Here is a 23364-nt window from a genome sequence, read left to right on the forward strand (position 1 = left end):
CCTCAATGGAAATTCATGGCAGAAATGAAATTTAAACAACACTGAAAAATATAATCTACATATGGCGTGCACATATTTTATACCAACGGTTTTCTGGCTCTTAAAAGCAATACTGGCAAACAGGAAAACTACCATTAATTAAAACACCAAACAAAAACAAACAAAAAAATCAAACAAAACAAAACATCACAGTTCTGTGCTACAAAATTTGATATCAGTGGACAAACTGTTGATCGTCTGTATCCTCACCTTCAACACATCAATTAGGAGATGCACTAAATTGCTTACGTGGCAAATCTTATGTTTAAATCAAAAGGATGGTTACTCTTGTGAATTCAACACACCTGCAGAGCCAGACCGTGGTCTGATACATGATCCTCAACATTTCTATATAGTTAATTTTAGCTTGTCCTATGAAGTTCTCCTCTTTAACTGCTACAATTCTTCTACGTGAAAAGTTAAGTAACAAAAAGTATGCAAATGTCAAAATACCTGATTAATTATCTGTTGTTGCAATTTTTCTCCAGACCCTGGAAGAGAACGAAAATAATTAGTTTGTACATATTTTAATGAATGCGATCACACACATATACAACACATTAAGTCAACAACAACAAAATCAAACAAGTTCTAATTAATCAGTAGAGTTTAACATGTATAAATGGCTTGGAAAAACCTTCAAAATGGAAATCCACTTAAAGTGGTGACAGAAAAAACAACCATAAAGATGTCATAAAAAGAGAGCCAAGATGGGAGGCCAGTTTTACTAGCCTGGTAATCCACAAGACATTACAACATTCAAAGTGAAGACAACGAGTTTCAAATATGCACTAAGAAGCCCCTTAATTAACTTTGCAAGATGCATTGCCACCGGAATACACAACTGATCGACTGGCAGCACCCAGCTCAGGATTTGAACGTCTGAGAAAAGGGGCCTCTGCAGTTAACTGAGGATACAAGTTCGTGCATATGTGACAACTGAAGTTAGCCACCAGCTGGCTCAAAGAAGAAATCCTACCCTGACAATCTGGCATGAAGCGATGAGTTGAATTATGGTCTTGCTCGCTTATCCTGGCTGCCTTCTGCAGCATTGCTCGGCGATGCTGAAGACATGACCAAAGCTTCAATAGAACGCTGCTTTTTCCTACCACCGCCTGGGTCCCTATCAGCAATGACAGCTCAAACCTATTCTTTCCTTTCAGATCCAAAAGGACAGCGCTCTGGCCTCATTAACTGCTACCATGCAGTAGCTGTCAAAAGAGCAGCTGGTTTCAATTACCTTCCCTTTGCTATTGGAGACCATCCACACATACTGGGGAAAGTCAGGAATTTCACACTTGCCTATCCAGCTAGGTCTACATGTATCCATCAGAGTTTTTTGGGGTAATAATGATAGGACAGTGTTTACAACCTGTCAATATCACTATTAACTGGCAGGGGAGCTTATTTCTGCACAGCACTGGTGGCTGCCTCCTTCAGGACTGTAATGTTGCTCCACTTCAACAGAATTTCTTTGTACTGCTGCGGTGTGGCATAAGTTATAGTTTTAAAAAAAACAAGTGAAAAGAATTTAAGTGTTAAAACATAACAAAAATATCATTAGTTAAATAAAAATCATCTTCCCTACCAGTACCTGAGAATACTCTTCTCAAGGAAAGCATTATAGATAACTTAGCTAAAGATAGTTACTTCAGGCTATCTTATAAGATCGTCTCTTATGATAATCATTTCCTGCATGCTTGTGTTGTGTTTTTGTTTTCTAAATAAAAGTAATACTTTTTTGGCTCAAAGAAAAAAAATATAGATATCATTTAAAGGAGACCTCCCAAAATGTATTCCCTTGCTCACCGGGATCATCTTTGGGAGTAATGGAATTTATTCTTGTAACTAATTTTTTAACAAAATAGATTGCTCGTAATAGAAGATTAAGGGAGTATGTGTTTGTAGCATTCTCTAATGATATACAAGTTGCTAGGAAAGCAGAGTGTTTGAAATCTCTGGTTAGATCAACACTATTTTGCTCAAAGGTTTGTGGACTTTGAATACTGATGCTTTCCTGTTTCCCAGTACATTTGTTTTTAGGCTATTTTGATTCACTTTAAAGGAATTTTAATAACTTTCTGTTGACAGCATGGACAGCTGGTCTTGAGAATTGGTGAAAATTCACTGGCTGACTGAGGAAGGAAGTGACATCAATGAGTTTCTAAAGTCAGCCCAAAGGGAAAAGTGAGCTCTGTGAGAGTAGCCTTTCATGCCATTGTATTTACAGTGATGCCTCAAGATGCAAATTGCAACATCAATCAGACCTGTGGTTTTTACCTCAGACAAATATAGAAATGAACTGAAAGACTGGGAAAGACCTTTCTGACCATTGCTGACACTGTTAAGGAAAATGTGAAGAATTTATGGTATCATTCTTAGTTCTTTCTTTTGGTGATTCAAATACAACAGTACCAATGAAAAGGCAGTTGCTTAAGCATATGATATACCAGTAATGACGACATGGGTTAAACAGGACAGAGATTTACCAGGCAGTTAAAGATAGAAAGGAGATCAAATTCAAGGTCACCAGCAAATCGACTACTTATTCTCCATTTATTCACTACATGATCCTTGTCCTCATCACAGAACAACTCAATGAATTTGGCATAGTCAGCAGTACACCCAGAAGGGGCCAAGGTCCATAATAACAGAGATGTAGCAAATTAAGGTGGAAATATATTGGCATGATTATATCAGGAAGCCTGAAAAATACCAGTGTGTACCGTACTTTTTTTTTTTTTTAAAAGGAGAAATACCACTAAAAAAAGTGAAAAAAATATGAAAACACAAACAATACTTTCTTTTTCCTTAGCCTCAATGAAAGTCTCTTATTTCCCTCTTCTTCTTTCCTAATAGACAAGCAAGTTTGAAAGCAGCAAATATCAAATAAAAATGTCCCTCCAGAATTCAACTTAAAGCAAAAAAGGATTTTAAAAGGCCCAAGAATGTTATATCTTAATATAGATCTCCAGAGAGTAATTCTGTGATACTTCCCTAGTTGCTGTCAGCCAAAAATTGAAACCCCTTTCAGTGCTGTGCGTTTGCTATGGAGCGCTATATCCTTTAAGGATCTATATTAAGATATAACATTCTTGGGCCTTTTAAAATCCTTTTTTGCTTTAAGTTGAATTCTGGAGGGACACAGAATTACCGAATGGCCAAGGTTGGGAGGGACCTCTGGAGATCATCTAGTCCAACCTCCCTGCTCAAGCAGGGTCATCTACAGCGCATTGCCCAGGATCACGTCCAGGAAGTTTTTGAATATTTCCAGCAAAGGAGACTCCACTACCTCTCTGGGCAACCTGGTCCAGTGCTCAGTCACCCTCACAGGAAAGAAGTTTTTCCTCATGTTCAGATGGAACTTCCTGTGGTTCAGTTTCTGCCATTGCTGCTTGTCCTGTTGCTGGGCACCACTGAAAATAGTCTGGCCCCATCCTCTCGACACCCTCCCTTCAGATACTTGTACACATTGATAAGATCCCCTCTCAGTTTTCTCTTCTTCAGGCTGGAGAGTCCCAGCTCTCTCAGCCTTTCTTCACAGAAGAGATGATCCAGTCCCTTAATCATCTTCGTAGAAGGCTTAGGTATTGAAATTAACCACAACCTTGTTTCTCCTGCCTTTTTAATTCCCGGATTACTTGTACAGTAACTAGTCACTAATCTGCAGTTTACATACGGCACTCGTTTCTGAGAAGGATGTTTCTGTTTAGGTGCCTTGTCATTTCCAAGTCAACCTGTTATCATTCGATAGAAGCATTTCAGAAGTTCCACTAGAAAGACAGCTCCAAATTCAAAGAACGTGAGGAAATTTGACACACAATAGCAAAATTTTCAGAACATGCAAGCCAGTCCCACAGGCAACACCTGGGTTAGTCTCAAAAAATACATATCATTCTTGAGATATACCAGAAGCTTCATTATTCATAGACCTACACACGCTAAGTTCAACATTTACACCAGTTTTTCCAGAGCTGCTGTGGTGGCAGCTCATGCAAGATGAATGAACACATGAACATCACACTAATTGGCAAGTTTACTGCCATCTGGAAATTCGAATGGAAGTTGCACAGCAGGTAGTTCATGTAGTCCAAAAGGCATGTCTTCCACAAATCAGATTACAGTGAATGGGCTGCTGTCCTCCTACATTTTTCCTGCTATATTAAAACCTATTTTTAAAACTTGTTTTTTCTACCTGTCATCTGGCAAACTGTTCCTAAAACAGCTCAATAGTGCCATCTGACCAGACTGGGCAATACAAGCAAATCAGAAGGCCTTAACCATAGACAACCACATACCATTGATACAGTTAGTCAAAAGTCATGTATTTACCAGCACAAATGAAGATTTTTGTTGGCCAAGCATGTTTTCCTGACACTCCAATTGAGGCTAAACTGATACCACTTTGGAATCTTGAAATGGAGAAACAAACCTACCCCAAATTTATTTTTAGTGATTTTATTTTTAAGTAAGTCTAAAGCTATGTCTCTACATCCACAAAAAACGTAAAATAATACCTTTATTTGTTTTTGGATGGTTGAAATAAATGGCCTTCTTGGGATCACCTCAAGCTATATCACTTAAGAAAAAAACATTTACAACAAACATTCTTTTAAAGATTTCTCTATATTTTCATTCACTAATTAGTATACTAATTCCTGTTTCCAGGGCATCAACATCCTGTTTCCAGGGTTTTCAATTTTTTGCTTACTACTTCTTATAATATGGAAGATTACCTTACTAGCAGGAATAATGCATGCTTTATAACGTACCTGACCAATGCAAGACACAAGAGCATGTCATAATTGATGCTATCATGAGGAGCTGAAACACGGACTTTTCAGCCTTATGCGTAAAACCTACACAGAGAACACCACATAGTTAAGCCCACTATGCCCTGCTTACCTCCATACAAAGGAATGTGATATTCATGCAGGTTTACAGATTAATCTCCTGTAATTCCTTTGAATGTTAAACTATTTCCAGCTCAAATATAATTAAGATCACCAGGTACAAAAGATTCCGATTAGAAATACAAGTACAAACAGAACAAATAACAGCTTGATGCTGCTTCTTGTGTTCAAGTAGTTGGATACGTTAGGGAACAATCACGCTGTCAAGATCCTTCAGTATACAGCAAGAGAAAAAAAATGTTTCATTTCAAAAGGCAAAAAAGTACTACTGCATTTAATTAGGGTGTGAAATCCTTTTAAACACACTGGTCTGCCAATTTAAGTGACGTGACTGCTACAAGTCCTAGGAACAAAGGGTTTCTTTTTTTCCCAAAAATCAAATCCCCATTTATACCTTAAACAACTATCATCAACATCAATAAAGGGAAAGCTGTGGAATAAAAGGTTTGGCTCCTTAAATCTTCAGATAATCCTACTAATATTTCTGGCATGGTGAGAAGGTAAGGGAAGAAGAGAAATTCTGGGTCTGACTCCATGCTCCCAGTGTCTGAGGATTTCCAACTAGAATTATGAAAAACAGGGAGAATCCCAGAGGGCAAGGGGGACCCTCAGCTCATGAAAAAACTCAGTCTTGCTCTGCAACAGCCATAATCGCTTCCCCTACAACTGGGAATGGTACTACAAGGAAATCAGCTTTGGGGAGGGAATCTGATATTAGCATATCGGTTTAATTTTGTTTTGCCAGTTTGTGACAGACAAACTAAGAACTTTTGTCTTTATTTCTGTAAACCTAAATAATCACGCAAGAGGCCTATTTGGCTGTGATCCATCCTACTTTCATTACTGTTTTCCTAACCTATCAGAGCAGCTTCTGAAAAGTGGAAAGAAACCAAGCATCCATTCATGACAAACTTCTGCAGCAGTTTGCAGTGGCCCCAGAGCCTGAAGAAAAAGCACTAAGGTTTATTTTTCAGACTGATAACTGGGAAGGTGTGATACTAATAGATTATCTTTTTAAAAAGCCTGTAATTTGGCACACAAAGACTCTAAAACATTTTAGGACAGAACCAAATATTTCCTGTAAATTAATCACAAAATATCCATGAATTCAATGCACCATGGCTCCTTCAGATGTGCACAGCATTTACCTCCTTTTTCTAATACGAAATTCAGAAAACTGAAACTGCTCAATTATAGCACTACCTTCAAAACCTGCTTTAACTTAGTTTTTCACCTCTGTGTTAATTACGCAACTGAATATGATTACCGTGGCCTACAACGTATTAATCACATCTTCATGGTATTGCATAATCCTCCTCAGTTGTCACAACGCCAACTCATAAGTTGCCCTGGCAATAGGAAACATAAAAAGAAACCCAAGTTGATACTGATTGAACCAAATGAAGGCAAGTTGGCCATCTCAAAACACTGAAATTCTCACAGCATTCCAAGGTCTCCCCAGCTAATTTTTCATGATTGCTTTTGATATGAAAACAGACCTTTAATTGTCAGTCTCTAATAAGGATGCAGAACTGTTCCCTGAGAGATTCAAAGGACCCTGGGAAACCAAACAGTTACGAAAGCTCTAGTAGCCAAATGTCTTGTGTTGATTAACATACACCATTCAGTTTCCACCCAATAAAGTAATAAAAAAAAAAACAAAAAAAAGGGGAGGGGAAATATTCTTGCTCTGACAAAGAAACATTAGTGTTAATAGGACTGAAGGACCTCATTCATTGCTTCTTTGGGGCATAAAAAGGGGGGGAGGGTGCAATTTTGTTTTGTTTTGTTTTGTTTTTTTTTTTTAACAAACATGCCTGGGCCAAATTCTGCATTGACTAACATTGTATATATAACCATCCTTAAGACGAGGAAATATCAGAATATAAATTATTTTAGAATTTGGAGTTCTACCTGCCCTCTCCCTCATCATCAATGACAAATATTTTCAAATGATACAGCGTTTCCTTTTGACCAGCACTGCCAGTACGCCCACTAACGGAATTAGTGGGCAGATTTTCTTCTAGAAAGTTGCATTTTATATACCTGGTGAAAGGGAAGGCGAAGGTTTGTCACCACGTTTCTTTAAGGATGGAAGATTTGAGATAATGGAAGCATGCCAGACAGCATGTTTCATCTTAACATCGGTACAATATTGATATGATGCTTTGGATGGTTTCCAACTGAATGTCGTGTGTATTTTCAATGCCTGTTGGCATTCATCCTGTATCTAGCAACAAGAATAGTTTGTTTCAATTTTAGTTTAGTGCTCACCATTCAACTGCTTTGAAATGATTTCTGTTGTATCTAACTACTTCATGACTTTTTCGGATTCCTGCTCTCTTAACGAGCTGGATGGAACAAATCAGAGAGCTGCCTCAGCTCTCATGCCACTAACTGCAAGGGCCACTGCTTTTCCATTTGAAATCCCATGGACCAGCAGTCTCCGTTTTTGTGTTGCCAATTATGTCAATGGTGCTTTATATTACAATTGTCTAGAGGAAAGGTCACGTAATCTGTTAAAATGCCTTCCTGACCACGCTCCAGTTTTAAGCTCAACTGTTTACACGGCTATCTTCCACAAAATATATTTCTGGGGTTTGACTCAAAACAAGTTACTTCCACCTGTCAGCTGGTCCACGGTAGCTTCCTGTATCGAGGCTTTCTCTTTGTGTTAAATGAGGAATGGCTGACCCTGATTTTTTTTTGCAATGATTGAAAACTATCTGGCTTTTACTTTGAGAACAGTAAGGTAAGAGCTCCTCTACAAGATCATGGACAGCAACTAGGGCATATGCACTTACTTACGCACAGACCCCACACAGAAATAAAGCCATGGACATCTAAGCTGTTAGCGCTTTAGGCAGCTGAAACTCTGTATTGCGGAATACAGCAATACAGCGCTAGGACTGAAACTGTGCAGCACTTTGGTTTCTGTTCACATTAAGAACATATGGCTGCCCCCATCCAAGGGAGGAATGTGACTGCAGTTGAAATTTGGAGTCAGATTAACTCCACATGGAGCCATGATCTGCACTCTGGCATACCCTACAGAGGGTCCGTTGTCAGTCTGTCACTTGTAGTAAGGATGGTCTGAAGTACGGCTCTGAAACACACCATCTCCATATAATCTTAATTTGAATAGCCCGGAAATGGCCAATGAAAATAAAGGCACCAGAGCTAAAGGCAAGTGTCACATGAGCTTTAATAGGGTTATGCCCACAGAGCCTTGCCTTTGACTCACCTGTGAGGACAGCTGCACCATAAACAACAGCAAAGCTCCTCTGCTCCAAATCAGAGGCAGCAGCCTGCAAGATGTAGCAGGCATGTAGCAAGTCCCAATACAGATGGAAAAAGCCAGCTTCTTGGCACTAATTACAAAGTAGAGCACCACAGCAAAGTCACCATGGGAAGTCTTAGTCTACAGTTTCTGTATTTCAAAAATAAGAGAGAGATGAATTGTCTATACAACATGAGGCCAGGAAGTGACCAGTGGTGATGAGAGCAAATATCCTTTCAATTTACTACTCATTCTGAGTAATGGCTACATAAATAAACTGTACTTGTTTGAATCTGCCATGTTTCTTTGTTTAAGGTCTAAATGTGCACTCTAAGGCATGCTCCTAGCTCGCTGGCCTCAAATAACTTCACTGAAATTATTCCATTTGGAAGTAAAATATTCTCCAGTAAGAATCTGGCTCTTGCTCACTGAAAGCTGCTGCTCACACTTAGAAGGAAGGTAACATACAAGTCAATCCTGCAGGTAAAAAACAAGAGGAAAAGGAAAGGCTGCAGCAAGCAACCCTTTGAAATAGAAAATTAACAACTGGAAAACTAAAAAACAAAACAAAAAACAAAAGCAAAAAACACAACTCTAAACATGGTAATTTTATAGTGAAAGATAACCAGGAGAAAAGCAGAGAGAAACAAAGCTAGAACATAACCTTTCCTAATGTACGGTTTTGAATTAAGATTGGTCAGATACAAAACAAAAACCTATAGCAATCAGTTGCTGCAGGGAGTACAAATTTATCTACGTTTTGTATAACTAGAGTATGACCTTTCGCTATCAACTCTTGTGCTTGAATTCAGTTGCAGTTATTCGAAGTCATTTGTGAAAGGTCATTCATGGCTGAGAATATAATAAGAATCCAAGACGCATAAGCGTCCAGGTTTGTGCTATTTTGCCTTGTACCAGTCAAAAGAAATTGGGGAGGGAAGAATAGGGTGGGAAGCCCAACCACTGCTACAGATTTGGTTCTCAAATGGATTTGAATAGTTCGAAAACATTGTTTAATATAACCAGACAATTCCCAATACGTGAATATGAATTACTAGAATACACACAATTTTAGTGTTTGCCATTGATGATTACATTATAGAGAGAAATTTTACCAAATAAGGCTACCTATTTGCTTTTTGTAATTTGAGTTAAATTTTGATCTCTTCCTCCCATTTTTTCTCCATTCTATGGAAAGATTACAGAAGCTCTGTTTTTATAAAGAAATACGACTATCCAGCTGAGACTGAGGTTTATGCACATATTAAACATCTGTGCCTGTATTGCTGCACATGCACCTTTCCTTACTATTGGATTTTTCAAAAGATAGTGGATGGGTGCTATTTTAGGGAGCACCTTAAAGAAGAACCTATAAGAACATACAGGCAATCTTCAACAAGAAGAAAATTCAACAGATGCATACAACGACGTTTTGGGAAAACCAAGGAGTATGAGAAAATCTAGGTTGCATCCTCCATATTGAAAAGGTAGCTCACAGGGAGAGGGGGAGGGGAAAAAGATATAATGCTTACATGTAGAGGTAAAAGCTAATTCATGTAAGAAAGAATTGACAGCAGTTATTTCATCAGGTTCTTATGAGACCACCTCCTCAAAAATCTCAAATCAAATTTGAAGGCCAGTCTGCAAAGGATATGCAACCATTACATAAGAGTGCATTTAAGCTTTTGCAGAAAAAATTCTTGTGTAGGTGTAACATCTTTAAAGGTGAAATCCAAAGCCAAGTTTTTACTCTGCCCTGCCACTAACTTTCGCTAACCAAGTAACAACTGAATGCATATTGCACATGCTGCAGCTAATTGTAATCATCTCCTCTCCCGCAGGTGAAACGCCCTGACGCTCCATGCCTTAAAACAGTGCCATACTCTGCTTTGGCAGGGATCTTTTGCTTACTTTAGAAATCCCAGTTGTGCCTCCCTCCAAGTGCCATCATCGCTGTGCCAGCTCAGGCGTTGGCAGCGCTCAGACGCTGAAAGCAGCAGGGGTGACGCAGCAAGTTCAGCCGGAGAAAACATTATGAGAACTGAACTCATACGTGTCACTGCAAACGTGGTTAAATGTCTCCTTTTAATTAAACAGAGACTGAAAGTAACAGCGGTAAGGCTATATCACATACACAGAAACTGCAAAGCACCCCAACGGCAAAACCATAAACGTACTGTATCAATTCGATCACTCAAGCCGAGTCTAAATAGATGTTCCTAGGTACAGCACACCCTTTTCCATGCACAGAGGGTAAATTGTCACATGGGCTTTAAAACCACACCTGCAGGTTTTGCACACGCAAGCATTTTCTGCCCACAAAACACGAGACGGCTGTTTGCAAAGGACCATACGTACATACCTAAAAGCTGGTGCTTAGGTACAATTTGCATCCATAAAATGTGCAGGTGCAGGTTTATGGAGACCTACGAGAAGAACGTGACTGCATGGCACACAACTACGATTTACAGCTTAGCCTTCAGAAAACAAGCTTAGCAATCTTCCCGTTTGCCACCACAGGATGTAAACACACCAGACCCAAGAAGGGGAGAGAGAATATTGCAACCGAAATCACAGCTGCATTAATGATGGACAGACTGATTTAAAACACACATCCACCCAGTCCTGGTTTGCACTTTCCGGGTGTATGTTAATACTTGCAGTGACGATGATACCCTAGACAGAGGACAAGATTAACGCGCCTTCTACAAGGGTGACAAAGAAATTCTGAAAGAGTCCTTTGCATCAAGTGATTAAATTAAAATATTTTCTTTATGACTGAAAGATCACACCGTGCTTATTCTTCCCCAGTGAACTGTATTCTTCTTCACTGCATTAAAAAACAATCATGCATGCCTGACATGAATCAGTATGTGAATTACTGACCAAGTTAGCTTCAGCAAGCACCAAGTGACATATTCATAATTTGGTGCCATTATTCACATGTAAATTACTAATTTCCTCTGAATTGAGCACTCGCGAGCAGACATTTCTCTGCTTCTGACAGGGAAACACAGTCAATATTGCATCTGATTATTAACAGAATGTAACAAGTTATTGGCGTATTGCTAATTGCAGGGGCAAGGTCTTTACATATTCCCATAGATGAAAGGAAAAGGCATATCTCCATTTAGTTCATTGTTACTGTTTATTTATAACTAGATACAATTCTGTATCTAAAAATCTAATTAAAGACTGTGAAAGAAAATACAAAGGAAATGGGGAAAAAAACTCTCCTGAAATTAGAAAGTATTTTGGATCAGTTGCATCCATTGCTATTATTTAAATAACAGTGAGAAATAAAGTGAGGAGAGAAAAAATGAAGTGATAGGACTGGATTTCCCACTTTCTCAGAAATTTAAAAAAGAAAACGTGATAGTTAAGCATTCCTCCTGCCTTCCTTCTTCCTCCGCTCCGCAGAAATTTTGAGTGCCAGGAACATACTGACCTATTGCTATAATTAAAGTGATTTATCTACTTTGGGTTGCTTAGAATATAACAGCTAGGCTCAGGTATTACAAGTATATGAGAAACAAATCTTCAGAAAAATTAATTTTAGATTTTAATGTTACTGGCAGAGAGAGAAAGCAGTGGACGTCTTTTTTTTTTTTTTAAATAGATGGTTAATTATCTAATTAATGCATAGCTAGATGCATAGCTAGATGCTCTGAAATAGCAAAGCTGCAGACAACTCAGTTTCAGACTTCTACTCGTACAGACATCTCAGTAATGTACTTACTTTCAACAATACTTTTTCTCACTCCTGATTACAGATAACTAGCTCCCAGGAAAACAGAAAAAAAAAAAAAGCAAGCCCCTGTGGTTGCTGCCACATAGCACCAAAGTTAGGTTAAACATAGTAACACAATCACTGGAAAAATAGAAAGTAGCCAGACTGGTCACAGGAGAAAGCCACACAGACGCAAAGAAAACAAGTCATGGAGAACTCCTTCAATTTTTTTACTCTTTTTTTTCTGAGGACAGAGTAGACCAATTCTATTAATGCAACACGGACTCCTAGTGCTTTGTTGGAAAAGAAAAATCAAATGGCATCACACAAGCCACCGCCTGATACTCAACACTTTAGTTAAAAATACCACTTTAGGCAAACTCTGGACACACAAATTCTCTTAGAGTTTTGTTTCATGACTGGCTTTAGCTGCTTGATGGCCCAGCTGTAGCAACATGCTCTTACTCCTCCCGTGTGCCGGCACTAGCGCATCTGCGTCACGCAGTCAAGCCGTTATTACAAACCTGAATCAGCCAAAAATTCTTGTCTTGCTCGATAGGCTGATTTTCACCCGTACCAGCTCTGATCAGCCACGCGAGCGCTCTGCCAGCACATAGGAAGGAGGGTGACCTTCTGGTGGGGGCAGGCCGCAGAGGCAAGGAGAAGTCCCTGTCAGGGGAAGCTCACAACTGGATCAGCACAAACCCCTTGTAAATCCACGTCCTGAGAGACCTCATCTGCTCAGCGGCTACCGAACTGCCAGTACCAGAATACCGATCCTTGTCACAAATGACTGCACAGTTCGGATGAGCAACAATACAAAGGAGGTCCTGAGACTGCTTGCTATTTTCCTTCAGGGCATGCATTACATTGGGCTCCTTTTTTTCTTTTTTCAACTCAGATACACAGTCTACCTGGATTTCTAAAAGGTATTTGATAAGGTCCCTCAAAGTTTCCTTAAGGAAATTTACTAGGCACAGAATTAGGGGCAACATCTTTGCCTGGATTTAAAAAAGAAAATGGTTAACAGATAGGAAATGGAACATGGGAATTAGTAGTCTATTTTCACAGTGGAGAAAAGTCACCAGTGGAGCCCTGCAGGCAGCGAGAAAGGACCCATGCTGTTCAACATACTTTAAAATCACTGAGAAATGGATTGAATGGGGAGATGACAACATTTGCGGATGATATTAAGTTACTCAGGGTAGGAATGAGAGAAGCTACATAACTTTACAAGACTAGGTAGGTAAGAAAACGACACTTAAAATTCAATTTATGTGAACTGATGCAAAATAAGGAAATGCAATTTTAATTTAAACTCAAAAATGGTGGATTCTGAACTGACCATTACTACTCAGGAATGAGATCTCGGGGAGGTAATAGTGATAAATAAACATCAGCTCGGTGCTCACAACAGTTGGAGAAAGCAAACTGAATGCTACAAAAAGACAAAAAGAAACCAGTATGTTATTGTACATATGCACACCTGCATTTTGAATGTGATGTGCACAACTGCTACTACGTGCAATTCTGATCCGTCCAGTCATGTGAAGAAGGATGTGTGGGAACTGGAAAAGGACAAAAGAAGGTAAGACGGGTGAATTTGGCACAGGATAGCTTGCATATGAGCAACAACTAAGAAACCTGGAAAAGCAATGATCCAGAGGAGATACGATAGAGATTTGTAAAATCATAAGTGACATGGAAAGGGTGAATCAGAATTGACTGTTCACTGCCTCTTGTAGTGCAAGGGGGCCAGGGGGCATCAAGTGAAACAGGCAGATGGCAGGTTCAAAACAGACGAGGAAGCAGCTCTCCACGTGGCCGGGAAAGGAAGCGCTCGCAAGGGGCGTTACGGCTGCAAAAACTTTACATGGATTCAGGGGACAACCGAACAAGCTGAGAGAAGGGAAATCCTTTGGGAACTAATAAGCAAACAGAACACCTCTGGCGCAGGAAAACCCTGTACCACAAACTGTTGGAGTTTGGGAAAGTAATGGGAGGAGCTGCTGGGATACAGAGCGAGACGGAGCTTTGGTCGGATGCAATTCAGCTGTTTGTATGCGTAACACCACGAGATGCTAAAAAGATGCCCCAGTTTAAAATTCTTCAGAGTCTGGACATCCTCAATAGGTGTGTCTGACACAGCTCAATGACATGCCGAGCCGGCAACAGGCAGGCAAGAGAAGAGTGAAGCTGTGCTCCTTATCTCACACTGCTCTGAACAGCGGGCGTAAATCAGGTAACGACTTAAATCATTCTCAGCTCTTGACTCCTGGACAGGCAAAGTGTTCCCTGGGCTGTTTTCTGCCAGTAAGGCGCTCTGCAGAAACAAAAGTTTTCTTCCAGTCATGCCAAGAACCCCTAAACTTGGAGTGCTGAGCAGTGAAACAACCTGTTTATACGTAACCTCTTCCAGGCATCACAAGCTAAACGTTCATCCTCAGCTTGTTGTGCTTTCATGGACCAACCTAGGGGGTGGTCTCTGAGCAATGCTCTTTTTTTGATCCTACAGCTTAGTGTGAGAGCACATGTGAGAGCCCTGGGCAAAAATCCCTCCTTTACTGAAGGGACATAAAATGACATCCGCCTGATCTGGGGGGAGATGCCCTAGCTCCCCATGTAACCTCAGCTAGGACTCTGTTGACCATTCCCATCGAGCTGATACATATGCTTTGGACCACAAGAAGCCGAGTAGTGTTTAGACCACTTTCCAAGGAAAGCAGAAAAAAAGACACTGCAGTGTCCTAAACCACTTGCAAACACCAGACCATTCTCCTGCCAGGCTGCAGACTAGGAATGATAAATGTTTAGGGGCTATTACAGGAACTCTGTACCACCTGCCAATATGCTGGGTTTCTGTTTTTGCTCTCCTGTAACCGGACAAAGTCTCTAGGAAAAAACAAAAGGGCCTTGTACAGAACTGCACTGTGCTGGATTTTTGTTCATAAAATGGACATTCACTTAGAGAAAATACATAGCCAAACAACCATTATAATAAACTTTCAAAAAGTTTCTAATTATACTGCATTGATTAATTATATTTTAATTAAGTTTTGTTTATATAGTACTACTCCTATGAGTTCCTCCTTCTAGAGATTCATTTTCATGGCAAAAAATGCCTATCACTACATTTATTTTTAAAAATTAAAAATAAAATCCACACAATCACTAAATATTTTAGCTGTCCTGGGGCAAAAATCAGCTGTCAGCTTAAGCTTCACATGCATGGAGAACCCCCAAACCAGTGCCTGTAGTGTTTTCATGCTGATTCTTAAGTCCTAAAGGGAGGGACACCTGTAAGCAGTTTAAGATATTACAGCTCTTACTGTTAAATTGTGTTAATGGTCAGCGAGTGGTCCCAATCTATTTCCGTTTAAAATCAGGTTACCTAGAATCACTGCTAAAGATCAGCAAAATGATTTGCCCAGCATCAGCACAATGGAACAGCTATCCTGAATGTTAGCACCTAGTGCCCTCTACCTGCTTCGCTTAAAATGCCTAAGAAGCAAAAACAGAGAAAACTTCATTTTTTATCTTTTGCAACTCTGCCAGTCCAACGGTTCAGCTAAGCTGATCAAAAACATTTTGTTTATGACTGATTTCTAATTTATTTTATTAATTAGGAGAGTCTGCAGTGTTTTTCTCTTCTAAAAGTCCAAGCTACATGAGGGAATGCCATTATGAAATGTGCAGATTATTTATTTCTTGCATAATTTATCTTGTTTTTAGATAACCTAATTTTAAACTTCCCTTACTAACATTCAGTAATCAGGAATGTGAATTCAGACGTCCACCTTAACTTTCCAGGAAAGGTGGTGGGAGGCACCCTACAGTGTACTTCACTGTGATACACAGAAAAAAGAATTCCAGCTCATAAATCCTGGTCCTGCAATATGATCCATGCACTGAAACACTTATATGGGCCATCAGAGCACTCGGCATATAGTACAGGTGGGCAGGCATTGATGTCTGCACAGATCAGACTGTACCATAAAGGACAAAGTTTCTACCATGGAAAAAATACACAAACATACTGCTGTGAACCACAGCAGATAGCCAGTACTATAAATAAATACCCAGAAAAACTTTGGCTTAACAGTCTTGACCTGTCAGGCAGCCTAAGCAATGCTACTATAACCCATAATTACCATGTCTGACTTGCATTTTGGACCCTAAATTCTGCCTAAAAGAACTGTTTGGAATTCCTCAGCTATAGAGAAACTACAGGAAACCTCCCCCCTCCCCCCCGATAGTACAGATATGCATTAACCTTTCGATTTTAATGCTGTCCCTCTGTGCTGCAGGACAGTAAATACTACTATGCCCATTTGTGAAGGAACAAAAACATGCAGCAGAAAGGCGCATAGAGAGCTACACTTGACCTCAAGGACAATGCACGCAAATGTACCGCCGTAGCTATGGGTCTGTATGACATTAACTACAACCAGTGGCTCTAAAATAGGAAAGATTCAGGAAATCATGGCAACCTATGTGCTAGAATTTTATTATCCCATCTGCAGGTCTTCCAAAATGTTCCACAGCAGCCTTGCCCTCTGCAGGGGCAGGGAATATACGGAAATGCAAATGCCCACATAGATATTCAGTCTTTTTTTGTTTTTGTTTTTTTTGCAACGATCTCACCTAAAATTTTAAGCTTTGACATGTTCCAATAAGGATTACATTCCAAAATAAAAAACAAATCATGCTTCCAGCACGGTAGAGTCTTTGTTATTGCTTACTCCTCTTCCCAGATCCCGGGTACCCTTGATTTGGCAATTCTCTTCCCTTCCTCCTCCTAGGCTCATTCTGGTTCACATCTGGAATACTCACCCCAGCTCCATCCTCTCACCACACATTCCCACCTGGAGAACAGCAGATTAATTTAATAACTAGCTTGTCAGACTGCCTATAGCAGCTAAAATAAAAACCACCAGCCCTGGGCCTATGCCTTCTATGACAAGTTTTAGTCAGAAGCTCAGGACAACACTGCCAAACAGCAGGGCTACAACACAGGAATAGCGACACGAGTGCACGCCACGCTGTTCAAAACATTTGTAAACTAATACTTGCAATCTGCACGTCTCAACATTAAGCTGTCCTGGCAGACACAGTCCCCGGGTGCCTTCTTCATGCTCTGTGACTGGCAGTAACAGCCACAAAAAGTACAGCAAAATCCATCTGCTTGGGTCAGCCCTTGGCTCACTTCCCAGCCCCCTGGGACAGTTTATCCATTAGAGGGTTATGCAGAAAAGAGGTCCCATGGCAAATTCTTACAGCCATGCCACTAATAGGTAAAAAGTATTATTTCTAGACCGAAACATGGCTTTACCGGCATACTGGGAGTTGCCGACGTGACTGTGTGTGGCCAGTCTGCCAGCGTCTCTTAACCATCCCGTAGAAGCGCTCTGTGCTATAGTGAGCAAGGCCCAGCAAATCAAACAGCCGAAGCATACCGAATCTAGATAATATAAAGTGTAATATAAGTGTAAAGTAAATTTTACATCATTTTCTAGAAGTGCACTTCAGTTAGCATCTTAGCTGCTTCATGACTGGTATGTGCAAATGTGTTTTCATTAGTTTCCAATAACAGTAGTTTTTGAAGGTATGACATTATAAATGGTGGTATTTTGGTATTCAGAAGAAATGTAAATGTTTGTGATTATTCTTCCCCACTGCTAAATATGATCATTTGGTCTGCTTCAGATTGTATTAATTAAATTCACCCTAATTGAGAAGCCTTCCAGTATATTTTTAGCCTATGCTGTGCTATCTACACCCTGTACACTGTAGCCCCTCCTTAGCCTTACTGCTTTAGCCTCTCCCAGAGGAAACGTTTCACTGCAGATCACTGCCCTGAAACTCTTCTGTATTTGCAGTCCTCCTGTCTCTGTTCATATTCTTGAATCAACACCAAAAAAAACCCAAAATCAAAAAAAAGATATTTTTAAAAGATGTTTTGAAGAAAGGAGCATGCACACACACACACAAAACCCAAAATGAAAACATAGCTAATTTTGTGTGACTAAGTGCCCCCTAGTGCCAACAGTCCAACTGCAAACAACTTTCACAGTCACTTCCATGCCATACAGTTTGCTTTCCAGAAAAATGCCATGATTTCGATTATGTCACTTACTTTGGTTCTCAGTATCTGAAACATTTTTAAACAAAGCAACACAGCCAACCAACCTCTATCTCCATAAAAATCAATGTGTTAGCCTAAAAGTAGAACTACTTATTTGAAATATGATGCCAAGTGCTTCAGTCAGTCTTTCTGCGCACAGGTAGCATCAAATTCAATGTAAATATTCCTTAAATTTAGGAGAGATGCAGATCAGCTCCTCCCTGAGTTGTTAAAATTACATAGTATCCAGTTAACAGATACATTTCTGTTGCTTCTAAGAGCTGTCACCTAGCAGTGATGCTGAAAAAGTAGAAAAGTCAATCGATTCTGTGCCAGCCCTGTCTCTCACTATAAATCTTCCCTCTCCCCACATCCAAGCCCACCTCAGTTCAATCACTCCCACCTTAAAATCCTCCCCTTGTGCTAGAGCAACAGTGTCTAAAAGGCATGTATGGAGCTTCCTCTGTTCGGTTGCTCTCTCCAAGGTTGTACATGGAAAACACATCCTTAGGGAGGCTTGTCTTACAAAGGAGCTCTCAGAAAACAAAAACCCTCCAAACCCCAAAACCCTAATTTTTTTCCTTGTCCTCAAATATTTTTAAGTTCTGAAATTAGAGGAATCCCAGAAAAGACCGTGTCTTTATTTTATGCTGCTCCTCATTGAGGTGCGAGATGAAGATTCACAAATAATTCTTAAAGATGGAAGAAAACTCTGTATATAAATTTTCTCTCTCTCTCTCTCTCTCCTCTCTCTTCCCTCTCTCAACAAACAGGCTATCAGATTTACTTCAAAACTATTAATTGCTGTTCTATAAATAAGAGTTATACTATTTTCTCAAGTGTTGTCCTTGTTTTTTATTTAGGAGAATTTCACAATGTCAGTTCTGCTTCAGTTTTAAAAATAGTTCTGAATCAGTTTTGAAAGGACCATTATCATCTATTTTAAATAGTATTTTCTACTTTTTCTTAAGAAACTTGAAGATGTCACTTTTCAGAAAACATGGCGGGGGTTCCTCTCCACACTCAATAAGCATGAATTTTCCTGTTTTTCTAATGATACAATAACCACACTACATTAATTTTGTTTGCTTCATTGTCTTTGCACTATTATAATCAATGATGTTAGCTAGAAAAGCACTTCTGAGTGCTCACAAGTTACCGTAAGACTGGTGTTTGAGTCAAATGCACTCCTACGTTCCGGAACATTAAAATGAATCCTTAAAATACAACTTTTCAGTAATCAAACTCTTACATAACAAAAAGAACAGCTCATAAAACAAAAAGGACATTCCAAAAGAGACAAATTGTTCCACCGCAGACAACATAAAACTGCGCTGAAGTAAGTTCAAGCCTCCAAAGGAAATTTTCCTTAAAATCAATAGAGATCACTACTAAGATGCTCTGAATTGCACTTTGACCTTTTAAATTACTTTCAAAAAAGGTACAGTTTTACTGTTAGCACCTATTCTCAAGTTTTAGTATTGTACTTATTTGGCCATCTCTTTGTTCATATTCAATGTACGGTTAACATATTTAGACTCAATATTTAATATCAAGGACTGTAAACGCCAGCTAACTAGTTACCCAGAGTAAAGAATAAACCACCGTTTAATATTTTTCCATCATTACAGGAAAATCCAGTGCCTTCTTAAGGCTAATGTAGACAAGAAGCATGTTACTTTTCCACTTTCATAAGACATAAAGCTGTCCAATTCAGTGTCTGTGGAAATTTCATCTGAACATATTAAAATGATCTTAAGGCTCTACAGAAACCCTGCTCATAAAAGAAAAAAGCTAGGATAGTTAAAATTAATACATCACAATATTTAGCGAAATACATGTTTTATTTAAGCGACAGGTCTCAAACTCTACCACCACGCACATGCTCACAAAGCAGCAAGAACACATGCAATTCATTAAATTCACTGAAGTGTACTAGTTCTTCCTGGCATTATTCATAATTGAAACATTTCAATTTTAGTTAACAGAAAAAACTAATTTAAAAGTAAAACAAGGAAATTAGTTCTGTATTTCTGGATTACAATCCCACAGTGCCTTCAACTAGCCATATTTAGCCTCAGGGGGTTTAATTAAAAAATAGCAAAAAAAGAAAAAAGAGAAAAGAGGCAGTGTAGCCCACTTGATCAGAAACCTTTAAAGACACAGCTCTCTTAAATAAGTTTTCCAGTATGCCATACAAAACCAGGCAGAAAAACAATTAAAAAAAGTCTCAACTTATATACCTTGAGAATTCTACTTTCTGCTCTTAAGCAGGCTTATCGAACAGACTCTCCCTCTTCCCTCGAATGAGCTGCAGATCAGGTCCTTGCAGAGAAAAATCCACTGCTACGAGCAAAAAGCAGAAGAGGAGCAGTGTCCCCCACAGGACGCACTCCTGGCGGGGAGGTGGGGGGAAGCACAGGGGACATGGGCCCTTCCGGGCAGCTCCTGCTGAACCCCCCAGGCAAAAGAAATCTCAGCACTAGCCTCAAAGGTCTTGTTCACCCACTCTACCCCACAAAAGCTCCCTGCCAGGCACCTTCGTGGCCATGTTAGGACACCTTATCTGGGCAGTCTCTAGGAAAGTAGAGATATCATCCCACTGAGATCTGGATTTTAGACCGCAGGGTCAATATTCACTAGCTAGAGATGTATATGCCACAAGTTCTGACCTGGGTCCCTGGTTACTCTGTGTTTCATTTGGTTTGTCTCGTTCACAGAAACGAGCGCAGACAAAATTAATTTCTTCATTCCTGATCTGTTTTAGTGACTCACTGGGGCTCTATACTACTGTCATAAGGCACAGATTCACCATCTGAAAAGAAAATCACACCATTACATAGGAAATCCCATGTGAAATACAGTACATAACATGTAAGACCAGTCTCTATGTTATAAGGCCTGTAAGTCTCATCTCACTACACATATTATATTGTTTTTTAGAGTACGTGCACTTCATATTTGGAGTGTCTTGCACCTTTCTTACAACCCTGCTATGTTCCAGTGTCATTCAAGGAAACACCACCAACTTTCCTCTGCATTTCAGTCTCCAAAAAACAAGGATACAATTCTTTTTTTGGAAAGTACTTTTGAAATCTCACCTCATTAGAGCATTACTTAAGTGAAACAGAGAGAACTGGGAGAAGGGATCAGTGCTTCCTTTATTCTTGCATGCTTCCCCTACAATCTGCTTTGGGATATCTGCTCTGGCCTGCTATCTGCTTTAGGATATCTGCTCAAGACCAAATAACTGTGCTCAGCAGATTCTGTCTGACCACAAACGCGCTATTATTGTAGGGCAAACAAGCTAACCAAATTAAATCTTGCTTACATAAAATTATATGAAAGTTAGTCCAAAATAACCCCAGATGAAGGAGCAGACCATTATTCTGTGCTGAGACTGAAGAATTCCCAAAACATAAAATTCTGTATTGTTTCTATTACCTTTCTCAAGGTAAAACACAAACAAAGCAAAACAATCCCAAATCAAAAATGTAAGAAGTTCCTTGTCAAGATCCTAATTTCACTAAAAATCTGGTATAGTTTCTACATCATCTCGCCTGTGTAAATTAATATTTTGGTTTTGGTGGTTTGTACAGATTTTTCTATCTGAATCATAAAGAACTGATTTTACTTAGAAGTGAGGTCAGAAAATACTTGAGTTACATCAGCTAAACGTGGACAGGAAAAACAGTTACCATGTTAAAAAAGTTCTGATTTTTAAGTCTTGAGAAACTAATTATTATTATTAACCTTTAAAACAGCAATATCAGAAAATATTTACCAAAATATATACAAGGTATTTTGATTTTACATTCAGGAGACTAAAGTATTCTACAGAACAAGACAGCTAAAATGGTTACCATGCCATTGTTTAAATAGCTGTAATTATGATAAAAATATGCTGACAAGTCTACACAGGACCAAGCTCCACACTTGCATAAATCAAAAAAAGGGCGAAATTCAATCTATTCATTTAATAAATGGCCACACGGTACAAGAAATACGACAAAAATCTTTACTCATAAATTATGCTCTACATCTCCATAAAAATCATCCTCTTGAATTCAGCAAGCAGTCTACACCGATGGAAGCATCTAAGTGCTATTGCTGCAACAGACCAGCAAGGGGAGTAGTAACACTTCGAGAACTCTCTTCAGCAATAGTTAACTATACACAAATGTGAAAATGTATTGAATATTGATGCTGGGGTGTACAGACAGTGGAAAGGACAGCCATTCTGCTGAAAGACAGAAATTGTAAGTTTTGAATCTTTAAAAACTATTTGTTTTGGAAGAGAAGGTGGAAGCACTCATGGACAGTCTTAGATAAGCCCAACATGCCACACAACAAAAAAATCCAGGACAGTAAGGTAAAACCCTCTCAAATTTGAGACTGTTCTTTCCAAATATATTTTCTCTATTTAAACAGTAGTGACTACACACTTCCATGGAAAAGAGGGATATCTTATAGTTTTCCAAGTAAACAAATGCGTGGACCAGCTGTGGCTGGTAGGTAGGAAGGGCAAGAAATTCTCAAGCCTGAATTGTGACCCCTACTAAGGCCAGCAGAAGGTGAAATTTCAAAACCAGGGAACTAGGCTTTCACTTCCAGATTTCTTATTTAAGAGCAGATAACTGAGCTGGCACTTTCATTGAGGAGCACATTTAATAATTACCAGCAGACTCATCTATTTTTTGAACACTCCTGCCTGCAGCCCTAGTGCAGACCTTTCCATGTAGAGGTGTGAAAGGAAGAGTCATCTCATGCCTGAGCTCCTACTGTAGTGGGAGAAGAGGGAACACCAAAGGTACCTCTTGTCTGCATTATGCTTGCTCCACCTATTCTGACTTATACCTACCTCTGAGTAAGTGGCACTGCCCAAGCCAACTAAAGCCCAGTCACCGAGGCCGGGAGGATCTCAGTTTCCAGGGAAGAAAAAACTGCATTAGAGAAGAAAAGCTGCTGCCTGCACTGGTTCAGTGTGGCAGCTACCAGATTCATCTCTTTCATACACCACTGCAAGTTCTTTAGAAAGAAGCAAGAACCCTTCTCCCTCACCCCAAAGTGATGCAACTTTACATAAATTTTGTTACTTAAGTAAGCAGTGATTTAATCAACTTGTAAATGCACAAATGTGAAGACATCCTAGCTAGTAATCATGAAATTACTATGTATGACAAAACTCAGAATAATGTTTTGCTGGCATTGTGCGTTATTTAACAACCAAAAAGACCCTCCAAAATCAAAAAACCTCACACACCCAGGAGTTATATTT

General features: G+C 39.4%; 1 protein-coding gene across 4 annotated transcripts in view; it reads right to left on the reverse strand.

Annotated features, from left to right (window-relative positions):
* CHST9 (carbohydrate sulfotransferase 9) overlaps positions 1 to 23364 on the reverse strand; it is a 93183-nt gene that overhangs the window by 19668 nt on the left and 50151 nt on the right. For all 4 annotated transcript variants that reach the window (XM_068932422.1, XM_068932423.1, XM_068932424.1 and 1 more), the window contains one exon: positions 493 to 530. In XM_068932422.1, the coding sequence (XP_068788523.1) occupies positions 493 to 530 (38 nt within the window). The remainder of the gene's footprint in view (positions 1 to 492; positions 531 to 23364) is intronic.

Source organism: Struthio camelus, chromosome 2, assembly GCF_040807025.1.
Source record: "Struthio camelus isolate bStrCam1 chromosome 2, bStrCam1.hap1, whole genome shotgun sequence".
NCBI lineage: Eukaryota > Metazoa > Chordata > Aves > Struthioniformes > Struthionidae > Struthio > Struthio camelus.